Source organism: Schistocerca cancellata, chromosome 7, assembly GCF_023864275.1.
Source record: "Schistocerca cancellata isolate TAMUIC-IGC-003103 chromosome 7, iqSchCanc2.1, whole genome shotgun sequence".
NCBI classification, from domain to species: Eukaryota; Metazoa; Arthropoda; class Insecta; order Orthoptera; family Acrididae; genus Schistocerca; species Schistocerca cancellata.
Window position 1 is genome coordinate 347,990,493 of NC_064632.1, and position 20,991 is coordinate 348,011,483.

The following is a 20,991-nucleotide window of genomic DNA, read 5'->3' on the forward strand; positions in this document are numbered from 1 at the left end:
ATCTATATTCTAGTTTCGAGGAAGTTTTATTCGCGACTACACCACGTCCTCTTGTGAAAGTGAATTTAGCACACAACCATTCTACGAGTGGACTGGATTGTTACAGTTATAGTGTTTTTTTTTCCTCGTTACCACCAAAAGTATTCTCTTATCCGGAGTTCAGAAGCTGTCACTGATAAATGTTAATTTGAAGCTGCAACACGATACTGACATTTTACAGCTGTAGTGCGAATAGTTATATGTATTTCAATTTACTGTTGTTGTAGATAATTGGTTTTCTAGTACAAATAATACTACATAACGGACGACTTTTTGTTGAGTAATGAAAACATGATGATATATGATCACCCTGCTTAAAGCAGGTGTTCACCAGGCGGACCACACACTACAATGTAGGGCCTATGAACGGCAGAAGCTCGCTGTTTGTTCTCGGTTACCCAGTGTTCCGTAACACATCGTGTACAGTTTCACAATAATCTACCGTATATATGAAATGCGGTTAGTTTTTGGTTCAGAAATTTTATATTGCTCATTTTTCACACTCAAATTAATTAAGTAAAATTATTTTGTGTATTTATCCTTTGATAAATTAATATCATCATTGTACCAGAATAACAAAGCAGTAGTTCCATAGGATGAACCTTAATAAAACCGAGAAAATGCAGGGACAGATTCCTGATTGGAAGTAGAGGAAAAAAGCTCCTACAAACATGTGTCTGGAAGTTGTGTGCGTGCGACGACAACAAGTAGTCCTGAAACACAGTACGCAGGGTCATCTATGCCAAAACAGATGTTGACAATGGCCTGTATGGGATGCAGATCGTAACGATAGCAGCGATTGTTATTCGGGGTACACTACGCTTACACTATGCTGGCGGGGCACTTTCCTGGGGCTTGCACTAGGACTCGTCACAAAATCCTGTAGAACTCAGTCCTCCAAGGGTGATGTGCAACAGTACGCCGATTCCCTGCACGTTTGTTTGTCTGCAAGGACCCATAAACACACAAAGTCCAAAAAAGGGAATGAAATGTTGTGTGACGTGATTGGTGTCTGTGAGGATATTTCTTTGGTACATCCGTGCTGCCTCTCGAGTGTTTCCATCTGCTCGGCCATACACAGACAGCATCCCGGATTGCTCCCGACGTGAATACCGGACAATTTTACTGCTTACAGTACGCTGCATCAATCACACAGTCTACAACACGTTAGGAACACACAAAACGTGGTCAGAAAAACATTCATTCGTCAGCGTCATCTATCAGGGAAATAACGCATTTCTGGACTTTTTTTTCCTCTATTTCCCTTCAGGAATCCGCCCTTGCAGTTCGTTGGTTTTTTAAATGTCCACGCTGTAGAATTCCCTGAATAAGTTCAGTTTATTTCAGTCAGATTTCTTTGTTATCCATTGTACAACTATACATTTACGTTACGTAACTGACCTTTTTTCCGATTAGATGTTTCTTGTGGATTCACACATGCACTTCGAGTAAATATAGATCACAGGCAGAAAGCAAATTTTAAGTATTTTTAAGAAAAGTAAACCTGATTCTCAGCGAAGTCCTACGCCACAGAAAAGAAAAGGGGAAAAGAGTAAAAACTTTCTTAAGTTCACTCTAGACACCAGGCAGAGATGGTGTCATAGCTGTGTGGTAGAGAGAAACAGTCAACACTGTAAGTCGGTTGCATAAACGAACTCGAGTTACTGCATCTGCATCAACCGCCAGGCACAAGTTTCACATTCAGCAGAACTTCCGCTGTGAGAATTGAGACAGAGATATATTTGTTAGCTCTGGTTACGTTAAGCAACAAGAAATATGCAGGACACAACAAGGAGACTAGACAGTGCAGTTAAGAGCTTGTAAAAGTTGTTACGGAAACACAAGAGAGCGAGGACCACTGACAGATAGTAAAGAAGCGGGCCACATTCGGTTAGCCGGCCGCTGTGGCCGAGCGGTTATAGACACTTCAGTCCGGAAACATGCGGCTGCTGCGGTCGCAGGTTCGAATACTGCCTTGGGCTTAGATGTGTGTTATGTCCTTACGTTAGTTAGGTTTAAGTAGTTCTAAGTTCTAGGGGACTGATGACCTCAGATGTTAAGTCCCATAGTGCTCAGAGTCATTTGAACCACATTCGGTCATAACGAACACAGCCTCACGTCATAGCCTCCCGCCAGTTCTCCAGCTCTGGTCATCAGAACTGATGGGGTTCATACCGAAGCGCTCGATTCTGTGATTATTAGGGTGCAGTGACATCCATGTATTATACGTTCCATCAGTTCCTGTGAACGTGCTGTTTGCCGTTCACAGCATCGAGTGGTCGCCTACCACATCGCTAATGGGGAGACAGGGCCTTCCTCCAAAAGCACATGTCGCAATGCTGTACTGACGTCACCGTCATTGTTTGATGGGAGGTCCATTGGCGCCTCTATCCTTTATGTACACTGCAGGCACTTCTGGGTGCCAAGGCCCTACCTGTCTGGTGAGACGAGGATCATGTGATTACACTACATTAAACAGTGCGGTGCATCCTAATGTGGCGATGTGCTCGTCCTCATCTTTTGCAGCGGGATCGAGGATGCTCTAACCCACTGTAAAGCCACACACTTACACGATGGCTTCATGCGGCAGATGGCAGCCCGCAAGATTTTGCAGTGACCTTGCTGACCAGAACGCCGAGGTGACAACAGGAGTCAGCGGAATTCCTCCGCGTCATTGTCACTCTCCCGAAGCGTCAGCTGGGACTGACGAGGAGGCACAAAAATGTAAATTCGAAAGAATAAGTAATAACTTGCTAAACATGTCTTATTAATGCCGAGTGCCGAGAGGGGCTTCACCGGTTCCACAACACATTCCTGCAATGTAGACTGTCTCCACTAGGCACACATGCTGATGGAGGATAATGTTTCTGATTTGAATCCAGCTAGTTTGACTACATTTTCAAATGAACACTTACCAGAGCTATCTGAACCAACAGAATGCAGATAACGGAACCGAGGGAGGCGCTTTGAACCAGTAGCATGTTACTCAGGCAGTCCTGCAGTGACTTAGCGTTCCTGTTAACAAGAAACAGAGGGAAAACACCTCAGTATCTCATAAGGCATGTATCTGGTTAAATTCGAACTGAGGACAGGATGAATATAGGATTATTTAACCATAAAGTTGATATCTGAATCAAGGCCGTAGTATGTAACATACATTACCTTCAGACATAAAAGGAGAGTAATTTGAGATGACATATTTTAAACAGTGCGGTATTCCTTAACGATGATGTACGCAAGAAATGTTTGCAGAGGAATGTATTGTAATTGGTGAAAAACAGCATATGATCTGATTAGTAGCAACAACTACATGCAATATGTGAAATCTATTTTCCCAGGACAGAGCGGATCAGGTTGTGGAAAGGGGCCAAGATCACTCACTGTTAATTACACAAGAACACACTGCTTTATTCCTCGAAAACCAATGCAGAGTTTTCTCTTTAAAACGACAAGGATTAATTCATGAGTGAGAGCCAAAGTAACTTCTCAATAATAAAATAATTCCTTTTAAAACACAAGGATTTAGAGAAATGGCTGAAGGCCTTACTTAAGTAAAATTGAAATATCCTTAACTAATTCCTTTTAGGGCACAATAATTTAAGACACATGGCTGAAGACCTTACATAAGTAAAATTAAAATATCTTCTCAGCTAAAGGCCCAAATAAAATTCAGATCAGTAAAGGAAATTCTTTAAAAGCAAGCACTTACAAATCTCGGCTAAAAACCATATTAAGGAAAATTTAAATTAATTCCTCAGCTGAAAATAATAAAAGGCAACCTTTAAAGACAAGCATTTACACAGTACAACAGAAAACCATCTTCAGAAAACCTGAAATATCTTGTTGGCTGAAGGCCCATACAATTATTCAAACCTTAGGATAAGCATTTACACAGTATAGCTGAAGGCCATTTTAAGAATTCAAGATTATTAAAGAGAAACCTTACAGACAGGAATTTACACATTACAGCTGAAAACGACAGATTTTAAAACAAACACAGCTGAAGGCCTAAATACAGAAGAAACAAAATTTTAAAATAAAGCATGACTGAAGGCCTAATCTTAAAATACTCCACATTTGGTTGAAGGCCATATACTGAACGCAGAACTGACCAAATTAATACATGGCTAAAGGTCAGTACAGTACTTGTGAGAATGGAAATCAGAATCACAAAGAACAGAACAGTGGTGCTCAGAAGTGTTCCAAGGGTTGGCCTGGGGAGCAAACTCTAACAACAGTTTAGCTGAGACGGGCAGCCAAGGGTAACACTAAATACTCGGGTGGCAGCACGACCTAGGGACGGCTGAAGAACCAACCAACAACCCAATCCATTCCTTTCCACCCGACTAACGACACGACAACCAAAAATATGAGTGAGGACGAGTATCGCAGCAGGACTATGTCTTAATAATTGACATCTAAACACACTCAAGTCACAATAAACACTCGAAGAAAAAGGGAGAACAACATCAAGCTGTTGAACTACACGCTGCTCCAGACAGCATCAACATGGCGAGGAAAACACACGGCCGGTAAACTACACCAACGAACAGGGCAGGTAACCAGAATGTTAACGGCCACAAGGTAGAAGATACCGTTGTTGCACTTCACTAATAAATTATAATCATTTCAGAAGTCAAACACCAAACAAGAAGACAGGTGCAAAATTTTGCTGACTCCAGCACACCATCACATTGCTGCTTGCTGGAACAGTCCACGAAGCAACAACCAGCAATCAACGAAGAGATGTCAGAGCAGTTGAGGTTTCGTAATAGGTTCACTGATTACTCAACCCCAGCATCCAAGTTCGGTGTGCGATGAAATTCGCAGTTCTTGCAGCTAGTGGCACACAACTCCGGCCGCGCGTGGACGCCGCCAGCGGCCCTGGCCTGACCTCACGCCACGGAGACTTCTTCGCTGCTCCGTCGCAACCGACCAACTGCCTCACACCCACCAGGACACAGAAACGTAGCGGCCACATAAAAGAAGGTACAGCAGTACTATTATCGATAACTGCTGCTGCTGCTGCTGATGGAGGCAAGTGAACAACTCGTTCAGGTAGTAACTGAGGAGCAATAGGACGCCACTCGATGGTGACAAAATGCCAAAAAAGAAAAACGGCATCAGCGGCTCAATATGTACAACTCAGATAAAGGTAATCGTACGAAAAAGCATTTGTGCAGGGTGGAAAGGCACTTTCATCAGTAGCTGCAATGCCCAAAAAGACATTGGGGTAAATTAAAATGGAGGTATCTAGGACTGTTAGTGCAGCAACAAGAATATGGAAGGTATTTAATTCACTAATATTTGGCCACATATAAAAGCTAATTCTCTGACCTACATCTCGCTGTTAACAGGTTCAATACCAATGATAACATGTTCTCTACACCAAATCCGAAAACTAGAGATTAGGCTATTGGTGATACCGTATTATGGGTGCACTCATGGTCTAGGGGTAGCGTCTTTGACTAATATTCAAAAACTTCCTCGGTCCCGGGTTAGAAACAAGCTCCCACTAAAATTGTAATTAATAATCAGCATCGGAGGCCGAAGACTGCCGGCATAAGAAGTCACCCACTATAATAAAGACACATGATGTGTATCCACATGACATGTGGTCTGTAATTGAAGAAGTGTCATGATGATCTCTCCACTGGCAGAAGATTCTGGAATAGACATCCATCCGACATAGGGGAGGGGACTGCCAAGGGGGAGATAACCATGAGGAAAAGACTGGGTAATCAACGAAAGGTTACCGTTCTAAGAGTCGGGACATGGAATATCATAAGCTTGAATGTGGCAGGGAAGACAGAACGTCTAAAAAGGGAAATGCAAAGGCTCAATCTAGATATAGTAGGAGTCAGTGAAGTGAAATCGGGTTAGATGAGTATAGGGCAATATCGAAGCATCAGAAAATGGTATAACGGGAGTACTATAAATTATAAATGGAAAGGTAGGTCACATAATGTGTTACAGTGAACAGTTCAGTGATAGAGTTGTTCTCGTCAGAATGGACAGCAAACCAACACCGACAACGATACTTCAGGTATACATTCAGACCTCACATGCTGATGATGAAGACCTAGAGACAGTATATGGAGATATTGAAAGAGTAATACAGTACATAAAGGGAGATGAAAATGTAATAGCCATGGGAGATTGGAATGCAGTTGTAGAGGAAAGAGTCGAAGTAAAGGCTACAGGAAAATGTGGGCATGGGACAAGGAACGAGAGAGGAAAAAGACTAATTTAATTCAGTAATAAATTTCAGCTAGTAATAGCGAATACTCCCCCCACGCGACTTCAGCTAGAAGTACATGGGTGGCGACCGCGGGGACCCGAGCTGCGTCTCACATTGCTTCCACTTACTTCTGTCAGGCTCCTTCTTTCTCTTTCCCCGTCGGCCTCCCTTGCTGTTCGACCCCAACGGTATTAGGTTTCGAGGCCCGACGGTGTCTTTCAAATTTTCTTATTCCTACTTCTAACCCAACTAATGAGGGGAACCCACCCCTTAAGAAAAGCGAGCAGTCCTGTAAGCTGTGAGGGTAACACCGCAGGTTTGTCGGGAGGCCAGAACCCTCTCTTCTTAAAAAATTAAACATGCTTTCAAGACTACAAGTAAGCCTCGTAACATTACTGACAAAAATAGACGACGTTAATGGCAAAGAAACGGTATAGGTCCCGGCGGAGGTTCGAGTCCTCCCTCGGGCATGGGTGTGTGTGTTTGTCCTTAGGATAATTTAGGTTAAGTAGTGTGTAAGCTTAGGGACTGATGACCTTAGCAGTTAAGTCCCATAAGATTTCACACACATTTGAACGTTTGATTTGAAACGGTATACGATTTGGAACGTGGAATGTAAGGAGTCTGTACAAGACAAGAGCTGCAATCAGTGTGGTCAAAGAAATTCAGAGGTACGAACTAGATCCAGGTGCACTGTAAGAAATCCGGTGGGACGATGCTGGCAGCATTGATGTTGAAAACTGTACTACTCTGTAGGGAGCCTGTGAACGAGGTCATCTGTTAGGCACTGGTTTCTGCGTCAGTAAGACTTTGGCCACTAATGTTTCAGAATTCGTTTCAGTCAACCAAAAAATATCCCTTCTAACACCGGATGTAAAGCATAGTAAGGCGACTTTTGTGAACTGTCGTGCTCCCACGGAGGAGAGCGAAAGTGAAGTGAAAGACGAGTTCCATGCACAGCTAGAGGCAGTGATGGACGCTGTACCAAATGGACACCTGAGAATCCTCCTTGGTGATATGAATGCCAAGGTTGGAAAAGAGCAAATATTCCAAGACACAACAGGAAGCCACAGTCTACACAACCTAAGCAATGACAATGGGGTTAGGTTCATCAGCTACGCTAGATCATTAGGGTTGTTCATCTCCAGCACAAACTGCCAGAGGAAAAACATACATAAAGGAACCTGGGTGTCACCAGATGGGAGAACTTTAAATCAAATAGACCATGTTGCCGTTGATCTCAGAGCCAAGATATGGGTGTTAGACGTTAAGGCAGCGCGGGGTGCCGAAGGTGGGAGTGATCATTTCCTGGTCAGAGGCCTTTTAAACATACAGTGTAAAGGAAGAACGGGGCCTAAGTTAAACCGAGTGGAATGGTACCATGTGGAGAAACTAACGAAGACCGGATACCAGTTGCAACTTAGTAACCACTTTGAAGCACTCAGTGAAACAGACGCGAATCAGGACCTTGAACTAACGTGGGGATACATCCAGAGCTCAGTTAAGGATACAGCAAAGGAAACACTCATGGGAAACCCAGTGGGCAAGAAGATCTGGTTTGCAAAGGAATGTGCAGATGCACTGGAAAGGAGACAGGAAGCCAGAAACAAGTGGCTGAAGGGGACAAATCTGGCACAGGGCAAAGCACAATTTGAGGAGGTCAGAAAGACTACACAAGCAATTCTGAGAAGAGCAAAGAGGAAATACATAAGAGATATCATCACTGAAGCAGAAACAGAGGACAAAAGACTAGAGAAATGTTTCGGAAGGTGAAGTACCTCTGCAAAGGCCACCAGGCCAAGCAGAAATTTGTCAAAGATTCCCATGATAAGATGAACGATAGGGACATAGCTGAGAGATGGAAAGAGTACTTTCGACAGCTGCTAAATTGTGATGAACCCAATTACAGCCGACGCAGACGATCCCCCACCTACCCTGGACGAGATAAAGACCAGAATCAGGTACCTTAAACAGAATAAGAGTCCAGGTGAAGATGGAATACAGGCTGAAATGATCCTGGCAGGAGGAGAGGAACTTGCAGAAAAAATACACCGACTGATAAAGGCAATATGGACCAAAGAAAAACTACCAGGAGAATGGAAAACAGCTCTGATCTGTCCAATACATAAGAAGGGCGACAAACTGAAATGTGACAACTATCGAGGGATCGCCCTGCTTAACGTCTGCTATAAGATCCTGTCCAGTTGCCTCATACATAGAATTCAGCCTGTGGCAGAATCGGTGATTGGGGAGTACCAGGGAGGTTTCCGGCCAGGACGATCAACAGTAGGTCACATCTTCAGTCTCCGGCAGCTCACTAAGAAACTGGATAAATATGGTAAAGATTTGCATATTTTATTCGTTGATTTAAGGAAGGCCTATGATTGCATACATCACAAGAGCCTGCTCAACTGTTTAAGGGAGTTTGGCATAGCAGAGAAACTCATCAATCTGATACAGATCTGTCTGAACGAAACACGTGCAAAGGTGAAGATGGGAAATCGCGTAACTGAGGAGTTTGAAATTGTGACAGGACTCAGGCAAGGAGATGGGCTGTCCCCTATCCTGTTCAACTTTGTCCTCGAGAAGATCGTACGCGAGAACTTCCAAGAGAACAAAGGGATTGAAATCGAAGGAAAGAGATTGGCATACTTAGCCTATGCAGACTACATCTGTTTACTCTCTAGGTCGGAAGAGGAGCTGGAGCAGATGACCAAAGGAGGCTGCCAGCAAATTTGGGCTAAACATAAACGAAGACAAGACAGAGTACCTCTTTATGAGGCGTAGTCATTGTCAGACTGCTGATCAACTACAATCTCTGCAGGTTGGGGACCAGTCTTACAAGAGAGTGCAAGAATTCAAATACCTAGGAGCACTTTTCACTGAGAACTCGTCTTGTGAAGCAGAGATCAATGCCAGTATACAAGCAGGAAACCGATCTTACCACAGCCTAGCACAACTGCTTCGGTCCAGATATCTCTCCAGACAGTTCAAGATTCCACTGTACAAAACCCTGATCCAGCCTGTTGTTCTATATGGCTGTGAGACATGGTGTATCCGGAAACAGGACTTCCATAAGCTCCTTGTTTTTGAGAGAAAAGTGATTCGGAAGTACTTCGGTCCAGTTCTGGATACAGATACAGGGGAACGGAGGATCAGATACAACCAAGAGCTTGAGGAACTATACCAGCAGCCCAACATAGCAGGAACTGTCAAAGCCAAACGAAGGCAGTGGGCCGGCCATGTGGCCCGAATGGAGGATCACAGATGGCCTCGGAAGCTCCTGGATTTCACACCTACAGGAAAGAGACCGCCAGGGAGACCCAAGACGCGCTGGAGGGGTGGACTCCATGAAGATTTAAACCAAGTGTCAATAGATGTGAATGGATGGCGAATAGCAGCAATGGACAGAATACAATGGAGGACTAAACTTGTAGATGCGTGCGGTCCACTGGGCATGTTCACGTAGTAGTAGTAGTAGTAGTAGTAGTAATAGCGAATGCTCTGTTCAAGAATCACAGAAGGAGGAGGTATAAATTGAGAAGACTAGGTGATATGGGAAGATTTCCGTTAGATTACATCATGGTCAGACAGAGACTCCGAAATCAGGCACTGAATTGTAAGAGCGTACCCAGGAGCAGATATGGACTCAGATCACAATTCAGTAGTGATGAAGAGCTGGCTAAAATTCAAGAGATTAGTCAGGAAGAATCAATATGCAAGGAAGTGTGATACGGCAGTGATAAGGAATGGCGAGATAGGCTTGAAATTCTCTGAGGCTATAGACACAGCAATAAGGAATAGCTCAATAGGTAGTACACTTGAAGAGGAACGGATATCTTTAAAAAGAGCAGTCACAGAAGTTGGAAAGAAATACGTACGTACAAAGAAGGTAACTGCGAAAAAACCATGGGTAACAGAAGAAATACTTCAGTTGATCGACGAAAGCAGGATGTACAATATGGGTCAGGGAAATGCAGGAATGCAGAAATACAAATCGCTGAGGAATGAAATAAATAGGAAGTACAGGGAAGATAAGACGAAATGGGTGCATGAAAAATGTGAAGAAATCGAAAAAGAAATGATTGTCGGAAGGACTGACTCAGCATACAATAAAGTCAAAACAGCCTTCGGTGACATTAAAAGCAAGGGTGGTAACATTACGAGCACAACGGGAATTCCACTGTTAAACGCAGAGTAGAGTGCGCATAGGTAGATAGAGTATATTGAAGGCGTCTACGAGAGGGAAGATTTGTTTGATGTGATAGAAGAAGAAGTAGGATTCGATTTAGAACAGATAGGGGATCCAGTATTAGAGTCAGAATTTAAGGGGGCTTTGGAGGACTTGGGATCAAACACGCCGTAAGGGATAGCCAACATTCCATCGGCATCTGTAAAATCAGTGGCGGAGGTGATGTATAGAAGGTGTGAGATTGGGGATGTACCATCACACTTTCGGATGAACATCATCCGCTCATTTCGAAAGATTGCAATAGCTGACAGTCAGGACAGTCAGATTAACAGCTCATACACCCAAGGTCTTTGCAAGGATAATAAACAGAAGATTATAAAAGAAAATTGAGGATGTCTAAATGACGATCAGTTTGGCTTTAGAAAAGGTAAAGGCAACAGAGAAGCAATTCTGACGATTTGGTTGATAATGAAAGCCAGAGTACAGAAAAATCAAGACACGTCCATAGGATTTGTCGACCTGGGAAAAGCGTTCGACGATGTAAAATGGTGTAAGATGATCTAAATTCTGAGAAAAATATGGGTAAACTGTAGGGAGAGGCGGATAATATACAGTAAGTACAAAGAGCGAAGAGAGAATAATAAAAGTGGACGACCAAGAACGAAGTGCTCGATTAGAAAGGGTGTAAGGCAGGAATGTAGTCTGTCCCTCCTACTATTCAATCTGTACATCAAAGAAGCAATGATGGAAATAAAAGATGGGTTCAGAAGTGGAATAAAAATTCAAGGTGAAAGGATATTAATGATACGATTCCCAGATGGCGTTGCTATTCTGAGTGAAAGTGAAGAAGAATTACAATATCTGCCGAATGTAATGAATAATCTGATGAGAACAGAACATGGATTGAGAAAAAATCGAAGAAAGACGAAAGTAATGACAAGTAGCAGAAATGAGAACCGCGAGAAACTTAACATCAGGATTGATGGTCGCAAAGTATATGAAGTTAATGAACTCTCCTATCTAGGCAGCAAAATAACCAGTGACGGACGTAGCGAGGAACACAGGCCTTAATTTGAGGAAGAAATTACTGAGAATGTACGTCTGGAGTACAGCATTTTATGATAGTGAAACATGAACTGTGGGAAAACCGGAATAGAAGAGAATCGAATCATTTGAGATGTGGTACTACAGACGAACGTTGAAAATTAGGCGGACTAATAAGGTAAGGAATGAGGAGGTTCTGCGCAGAATCGGAGAGGAAAGGAATATGTGGAAAACACTGGCAAGGAGAAGGGACAGGATGATAAGACATTTGTTAAGACTTCAGGGAATTATTTACATGGTGCTAGACGAAGCTGTAGAGGGCAAAGGCTTTAGAGGAAGACAAAGACTGGAGTATATCCAGCAAATAATTAAGGACGTAGGTTGCAAGTGCTACACTGAGATGAAGAGGTTGGCACGGAAGAAGAATTCGTGGCGGGCCGCATCAAACCAGTCAGAACACTGACGACACAAAAAATAAAATATTGTCTTGGATAAGTATCGACGCACGGGAAGACGACTGACCACTTCTACTCTCTCTCAATGCTTCCGAAACCTGCTTGTGCATCTCTATTGTCAGCCAGCATTTTCACTTTCTCATTTAATAAGGTCTCAACTGGCTCTGCAGTGATTACTCTCTCAACCCCTGTTTCGTTCAGTGCAAAGCCTGTGTCCACACTAAAAGGAAAAATTCATTTGCAAAGGAACTAACAATAACACTATAGTCATTTTCATGTGACCGAACATACCTAATTCCTATATCTGAGCACCATCCATAGGCGTTCCGTTTGTTATTTGCTGTAATATATAGGAGTCCTATTTAGGCGATTACGCACTGCGTGCCCAGTCCAATAACATTCAGAACAAATTCACCCAAGCTAATGTGATGTTTCACGATGTTGATCGTAAATGCTGGACCTTGACATTTATGCTACAGAGTGCGTAGACAGGAGAATGTGTTGTAGAATGGACACTTCTGTCTCCAGAATGATACGCGAAGGAAGCTTTGGCATGCGATGTCGAATACTGCTGCGAACAAGAAGTCAAGAATGCTTACTCAATTATAATTACTTCTTACATAGGAGATTGAGGGCCTCGACAACGGAGTCGACCATAGCTAGTGGATAGCGAATGATGTACCCTGCGGTTGCGAAATGCGACACCTAACAGCGGCTGACAGCGACGGCAACCTTCCTGAAGCCACAAGGAGACTTCACAGCTGGCCATGCGTAGATTGCTCGTCGCCTAAGTCAGCTGGGAGAAACATGCACTTGCCCTGAGTTGAACCCCAGCCCCTCGGAGACGGGCTATAGTGTCAGGTTACGGCTGTCGATGGATGGACTCTCCATGATGGATCCAGTTCAAAGCCTGGAACCGTCAGAACTAGTTTCGCCTAATTGATGACGCTGCTCGATAAGGTTGTGGCTTGTAGCAATCCAGTCCACCGATAACGGTACAACGGTGCTACGCTAGCACTAATACAGCATCCAGCTGCATAATTATGTCACTGGCTAGCCTCCGTCCCCACTGCATGTTGACGTAGACCTACTTGGAGCTAATGTCAAAACACTGTTCACAAGTTCCATGTAACAAGGTTAACTGTGAACATGGTCTGCGTAACAAGTAAATAAATGTGAAATCAAGTGCCACACACCGCCGAGTGCTAGTATGCCTTCTTAACGATACGCTGTGTGTATAATCTCTGTATCCAAAATACATGTTTCTCATGCCACTAAATTTAGACATGACTAAAGAGCTATACCAATCGCACGTGTATGGAATCAGTATGTAGAGGGAGGTCACACACAAAGACACCTCATTTATGTAGCCACGGCATTGAACGACTGCCGTTTATCGTCATTGCCACACCGCTTTTAATAACGTTGTGCACAGTATTGGCAACAATAGTTACTGATCCGTCTACAAAGACTTTTCGACGTAGCCTGCTAGTGACTAAACTGCTAACACTCAAAAAATTTCACTGGCTTTCATTATCCTGTAATCACTGCGTCTCATATTAATATGCTTTCGTGTCGGGCCAAGTATGATATTTACGTAGGCGGACAAATCTCAGTGGTCCTGTCACCATCGTGTTCGAGCTTATCGTTGTGACCGCAGCCTGGCAGCTGTATTGTTGGGTAGCACTGCAGACAAATGGGAAAAATTAAGTCTTCATTTTCTATTTCTCTCCGTCCCGAAACTGTCTCTATCCAGTTCCCATCTGGAACTGGGTGGATATATACACTCCTGGAAATGGAAAAAAGAACACATTGACACCGGTGTGTCAGACCCACCATACTTGCTCCGGACACTGCGAGAGGGCTGTAAAAGCAATGATCACACGCACGGCACAGCGGACACACCAGGAACCGCGGTGTTGGCCGTCGAATGGCGCTAGCTGCGCAGCATTTGTGCACCGCCGCCGTCAGTGTCAGCCAGTTTGCCGTGGCATACGGAGCTCCATCGCAGTCTTTAACACTGGTAGCATGCCGCGACAGCGTGGACGTGAACCGTATGTGCTGTTGACGGACTTTGAGCGAGGGCGTATAGTGGGCATGCGGGAGGCCGGGTGGACGTACCGCCGAATTGCTCAACACGTGGGGCGTGAGGTCTCCACAGTACATCGATGTTGTCGCCAGTGGTCGGCGGAAGGTGCACGTGCCCGTCGACCTGGGACCGGACCGCAGCGACGCACGGATGCACGCCAAGACCGTAGGATCCTACGCAGTGCCGTAGGGGACCGCACCGCCACTTCTCAGCAAATTAGGGACGCTGTTGCTCCTGGGGTATCGGCGAGGACCATTCGCAACTGTCTCCATGAAGCTGGGCTACGGTCCCGCACACCGTTAGGCCGTCTTCCGCGCACGCCCCAACATCGTGCAGCCCACCTCCAGTGGTGTCACGACAGGCGTGAATGGAGGGACGAATGGAGACGTGTCGTCTTCAGCGATGAGAGTCGCTTCTGCCTTGGTGCCAATGATGGTCGTATGCGTGTTTGGCACCGTGCAGGTGAGCGCCACAATCAGGACTGCATACGACCGAGGCACATAGGGGCCAACACCCGGCATCATGGTATGGGGAGCGATCTCCTACACTGGCCGTACACCACTGGTGATCGTCGAGGGGACACTGAATAGTGCACGGTACATCCAAACCGTCATCGAACCCATCGTTCTACCATTCCTAGACCGGCAAGGGAACTTGCTGTTCCAACAGGACAATGCACGTCCGCATGTATCCCGTGCCACCCAACGTGCTCTAGAAGGTGTAAGTCAACTACCCTGGCCAGCAAGATCTCCGGATCTGTCCCCCATTGAGCATGTTTGGGACTGGATGAAGCGTCGTCTCACGCGGTCTGCACGTCCAGCACGAACGCTGGTCCAACTGAGGCGCCAGGTGGAAATGGCATGGCAAGCCGTTCCACAGGACTACATCCAGCATCTCTACGATCGTCTCCATGGGAGAATAGCAGCCTGCATTGCTGCGAAAGGTGGATATACACTGTACTAGTGGCGACATTGTGCATGCTCTGTTGCCTGTGTCTATGTGCCTGTGGTTCTGTCAGTGTGATCATGTGATGTATCTGACCCCAGGAATGTGTCAATAAAGTTTCCCCTTCCTGGGACAATGAATTCACGGTGTTCTTATTTCAATTTCCAGTAGTGTATATATATATGCAATGGCGGTCAGTATTTCTCTGAATTTTATGGTCACCAATAATGAAAATGAAGCACTGCTTTCAATAGATGAGTCACGGAGTGACATGTAGGAGTTCATGTTCATCCAACGCAGTTTTTTTGTGATATAAGAAGCGTGTAAGTGAGTAAGAAGCAAAACTTTCGCTTCGAAACCAGTACGGTACATGGTAGCAGTACCTGGAGATTTCAGTGCCAAAAATCTAAGGATATATGGGTTGGCGGTAAGTCTCATGGATACCTCTGCAGATCAGGATACCCTTGCGATGTTCATACAGAGCCCCCACAACCGGAAATCAAGCTCCTCAGTAACACTCTCACCCGTTGGACAGGAATTTGTGTGCTTTAATTTTTAGTTTCAAAGCCAGGTGTAGTATTTATAGAAAATAATAAATATAAAGATGAAACAGGATGAACTCGTAGGAAAATGTTTTGTAATGTAGTAATGTAACAGGCGTCAATTATGAATTCCTTTACCTTGTAATTCATGAAGAAACAATTAAAAGTGACAGGCACGTCTTAATATATTTCTCCCTGATTCTACACTGTCAAGACGCGTTTTTATGACAACCTGCTAGTGTCTATATAAATGCTTCAAATTATTTTCTGGGTGTTAAAAATCTGTGTTTCAATACAAGACGCACTAGCTCGCTACAGGTGAACGAGATTTGACGGTCATATGGAATCGAATGATATATTTCAGACGATAATCCTCCCGATATCTCCAGCGTCTCGGTTTTTTCCAGCAATGGTCACAATGTAATTTTTAGACTGAGTTCATCTGTCTGAAGAATCCGAAAATGTGTACTAAGAACAGTTCCGACACTTTTGACCGAGTTTAAGGCTTCGTTGTTCACGGATTATCATTAGCATGGACGTGGGCAGCATACGGTACCCTTGGAGTCAATTATCGTACCTTTTTGCAGCTAACATAAACAGTTTCCTTTACGATAGTGGCTCAAGTACCGGTACATATCGAGACTCTGCCTCTTCTCTTCCTCAACTAGTATATATTACGTGAGATACACCATGAACTACACACTACATCTGCATCTACGTTCATACTGTGATAAGCACTGTTAAATGCGTAGCAGAGGGTACTTATCACATGCTACAGTTTCTCCCTGGTCCAGTCACATATGGTGCGTTTCAGAACGGTCTGCCAAATACCCATTTACAATTATGAGTGACTCTTCACTTGCTTCAGTTTTTAGGTGTGGGACTAGAAGAAAGTCAGTTGTTCTCAAATGAGATCAATGTGATGGTAACTCAAGTAAAGCTGGTTCAGTAGAATTGGGTTCTGTTCCGCAGTTGTTACTATGTATATATCCCGCGAAAGCTGATAAATAAGCGATACCTTCTTTACATCCCAGAAAAGACCAATCGTGGTGACCGAGCGGTTCTAGGCGCTTCAGTCCGGAATCGCGCGACTGCTACGGTCGCGGGTTCGAGTCCTGCCTCGGGCATGGATGTGTGTGATGTCCTTAGGTTAGTTATGTTTAAGTAGTTCTAAGTTCTAGGGGACTAATGACCTCAGATGTTAAGTCCCATTGTGCTTAGAGCCATCTGAACCAATTTTTGAGAAAAGACCAATCATATTTGTTTGCTGCAGTCTAAATCGACTGCGCCTTTTTATGGATGTCTATCGGCTTGTTCTCACTATTCTTATTTTTCTGTCTCACACGCAGTAACAATGTGGCATACTAAATTAGTAGGTCTGCTTTAAAACTGTCGTAACTGTGATGTGCATCTTTTTTTCATATTTGCTTTCGGTTAAAATTTAATTAATAGAGCACATATCTTGCACAGGCCTTTCGTGGAGTTTATATTTCAAGAAAAATGCATCCCATTGTTTGCAGTGACACAGCTATCGAATTAATTGTTCCAGACAACTATAACTGTCAATTGTCTAATTCCAAATGATAGTGCTTCTCTATGATGTGGTCTACGGTTACCATTGCGGATTTTTTTTTTTTTTTTTACATGGAGAGTATTAAAGATAACGGTACTTATAATTAAACACAGCCAAGATTTTCTAAACGGAGGAACAAAAAACGGTTCAAATGGCTCTGAGCACTATGGGACTTAACTTCTCAGGTCATCAGTCCCCTAGAAATTAGAGCTACTTAAACCTAACTAACCTAAGGACATCACACACATCCATGCCCGAGGCAGGATTCGAACCTGCGACCGTAGCGGTCGCGCAGTTCCAGACTGTAGCGCCTACAGGCGCTCGGCCACCCTGGCCGGCACGGAGCAACAGGTTCCCTATAGTGATACTACTAGAATATGGTCACAATGATGTAACTCGACAATGTATATCAATTATACTCATTGTGCCCATTACCGTCATCTGGTCTTACCTGATGATAGCTTGATGGTGAAGTATAATACCGCGTAATCTACTATGAATATCGCAAGCGTCAGCAAGTTCAGTTGATAGCTGGCTTCCTTTGGTTCCTTCTTTCTCCAATGCAGCCTTTGTACGTTGTTGCTCGTAAAAGGTCTTCTGTAGCTTATAACTCTCATAATATTCATCTAAATAATTCCCAAGTGGTACACTCCTCTCGCAATTCTTTTTTACTAGCGAGTGTTTTGTGCTCTCGCCTTTGTCGCCCAATTCGTCAATGTGTTTTCTCAGAATAATAAGTTGCATACGCAGCTGCTCCATTAGACAAATATTGAAGGAGTCGACCATGAAGTTGACGATCAGGCAGTCCGCCGTCATGTAGGCGCAGATCAGCCAACCAGTGAACCAGCCAAAGGAGCGGTCCGTCTGGAAGGGCAGTATGATCAGCAGTGGGAGGCCCTCGCCCCTCGTAGGATACGTGAGCCACACCATCGTATCAAACGCACCCAGCAATACGTAGGCTGTCACGAAGCGCCGAAGTGAACCAGCGAGGGCTTGCAGAACAGGGATGTCGTCGGGGGTCATGAACTCTCCGAAGTCCTCGCGCACCTGCAGGCAAAAGAGTGTCTCTTACATGCGCTGCGTGCGGCTTCCGTACTGTATAACAGAACACTATGTATTTAGCGCTAAAAATGTCAGACAGGGATGAGTGTCTTGTTATCATGTTCAAAATCGACGAAAAAGAGATTCACCTACAATTTCAAGGAAAAAAGAAACAAGAGAAGAACATGTGGATATAAGTGAGAAAAAGTAAGCAATATATACTTTACTTGTTTCAGTATCTCGGTTGATAACAGGGTTCAGACAGTTACCCACACAAAACGTTACATGTTCAAAAATGGCTCTGAGCACTATGGGACTTAACTTCTGAGGTCATCAGTCCCCTAGAACTTAGAACTACTTAAACCTAACTAACCTAAGGACATCACACACATCCATGCCCGAGGCAGGATTCGAACCTGCGACCGGAGCGGTCGCGCCGTTCGAGACTGTAGCGCACAGAACCGCTCGGTCACTCTGGCCGGCAAACATTGCGTGGCCCATAACATACTATCAACTGCAGAAAATCTCTTTTAAGTATCTGGAATCGTTCAGGTAATATGATGGGTGTTACGTCTTACGTGACTCATCGTATATACACATGGTGAGGAAGCTGAGACAGTCCTCCACAAACACACCCAGAATGAATAAATACACTCCTGGAAATGGAAAAAAGAACACATTGACACCGGTGTGTCAGACCCACCATACTTGCTCCGGACACTGCGAGAGGGCTGTACAAGCAATGATCACACGCACGGCACAGCGGACACACCAGGAACCGCGGTGTTGGCCGTCGAATGGCGCTAGCTGCGCAGCATTTGTGCACCGCCGCCGTCAGTGTCAGCCAGTTTGCCGTGGTATACGGAGCTCCATCGCAGTCTTTAACACTGGTAGCATGCCGCGACAGCGTGGACGTGAACCGTATGTGCAGTTGACGGACTTTGAGCGAGGGCGTGTAGTGGGCATGCGGGAGGCCGGGTGGACGTACCGCCGAATTGCTCAACACGTGGGGCGTGAGGTCTCCACAGTACATCGATGTTGTCACAAGTGGTCGGCGGAAGGTGCACGTGCCCGTCGACCTGGGACCGGACCGCAGCGACGCACGGATGCACGCCAAGACCGTAGGATCCTACGCAGTGCCGTAGGGGACCGCACCGCCACTTCCCAGCAAATTAGGGACACTGTTGCTCCTGGGGTATCGGCGAGGACCATTCGCAACCGTCTCCATGAAGCTGGGCTACGGTCCCGCACACCGTTAGGCCGTCTTCCGCTCACGCCCCAACATCGCGCAGCCCGCCTCCAGTGGTGTCGCGACAGGCGTGAATGGAGGGACGAATGGAGACGTGTCGTCTTCAGCGATGAGAGTCGCTTCTGCCTTGGTGCCAATGATGGTCGTATGCGTGTTTGGCGCCGTGCAGGTGAGCGCCACAATCAGGACTGCATACGACCGAGGCACACAGGGCCAACACCCGGCATCATGGTGTGGGGAGCGATCTCCTACACTGGCCGTACACCACTGGTGATCGTCGAGGGGACACTGAATAGTGCACGGTACATCCAAACCGTCATCGAACCCATCGTTCTACCACTCCTAGACCGGCAAGGGAACTTGCTGTTCCAACAGGACAATGCACGTCCGCATGTATCCCGTGCCACCCAACGTGCTCTAGAAGGTGTAAGTCAACTACCCTGGCCAGCAAGATCTCCGGATCTGTCCCCCATTGAGCATGTTTGGGACTGGATGAAGCGTCGTCTCACGCGGTCTGCACGTCCAGCACGAACGCTGGTCCAACTGAGGCGCCAGGTGGAAATGGCATGGCAAGCCGTTCCACAGGACTACATCCAGCATCTCTACGATCGTCTCCATGGGAGAATAGCAGCCTGCATTGCTGCGAAAGGTGGATATACACTGTACTAGTGGCGACATTGTGCATGCTCTGTTGCCTGTGTCTATGTGCCTGTGGTTCTGTCAGTGTGATCATGTGATGTATCTGACCCCAGGAATGTGTCAATAAAGTTTCCCCTTCCTGGGACAATGAATTCACGGTGTTCTTATTTCAATTTCCAGGAGTGTATATCGAAGTGCGAAGTTTTTCAATTTGTAATGGATAAAATGGAGAATCTTCTTAAATTTGCAAGTAATTTTTTTCGTTCATAGTCACAGAATTGCGACACCGGCTTTGTTTTCGTTTTACTTTAATGAAACAATAGAGGGTGTTCGGAAATTCCCATTACAAATTTCTAGGTCCTTTAGAGGGGAATGAGTACATAATATTTTGATTAGGATCCGATGACCGGAAAAGCACCCTTTCCCTTCTGCGCCAGTTTCAGTTCGTCAACGTCTGCTGAGGTAAAGAGAGAAATCTCGGAGCTGCTTGTTCTGGTGTGCAGTAGGTTAGACAAGTTGACCTGTAGGCCTACTACGTCAAAGGGTCACATGATATCGCTTAAGTTTCATTTACGAGACTCCTGTAGAGACAAAGGAACATCTGCTGGCACGAGTTCTGGCCGCTGCACTAGAAATTGAAGAGACAGCAAGGGGGGCGGAGAATATGTGACAGAATATGCTTCGTAGGTACAATGTCTGTAACAACGTTGGTGGTCGCCACATCGAGCCACTGATGTAATGCATCAGTGCTGTTGTATACATACCGTATGATGGGTTCTTTTTCGCTCTGGAGTAATTTAAATAGGTAATGTTCAAGTTTTAATACAAAAAAATGTGCTTAAGGGGACTCGTCCATGAATACCAGAGGAAATCTTGAAAATAATTTCAGTTTTCTTAACAGTGTAACTCAAAGAATAAGATTTTGTACCCCGTATAATGCTT

General features: G+C 45.0%; 1 protein-coding gene across 1 annotated transcript in view; it reads right to left on the reverse strand.

The window, feature by feature from the left end:
• The window catches only part of LOC126092533 (odorant receptor Or2-like), a 40,947-nt gene extending 23,082 nt beyond the window's left edge, over positions 1–17,865 (reverse strand). Inside the window, exons 1-2 of the mRNA XM_049908165.1 lie at positions 17,572–17,865; positions 2,955–3,054 (exon numbers count right to left, since the gene is read on the reverse strand). Of these exons, the coding sequence (XP_049764122.1) occupies positions 2,955–3,054; positions 17,572–17,864 (393 nt within the window). The 5' untranslated portion in view covers position 17,865. The remainder of the gene's footprint in view (positions 1–2,954; positions 3,055–17,571) is intronic.
• Between the last annotated feature and the right edge of the window lie 3,126 nt (positions 17,866–20,991).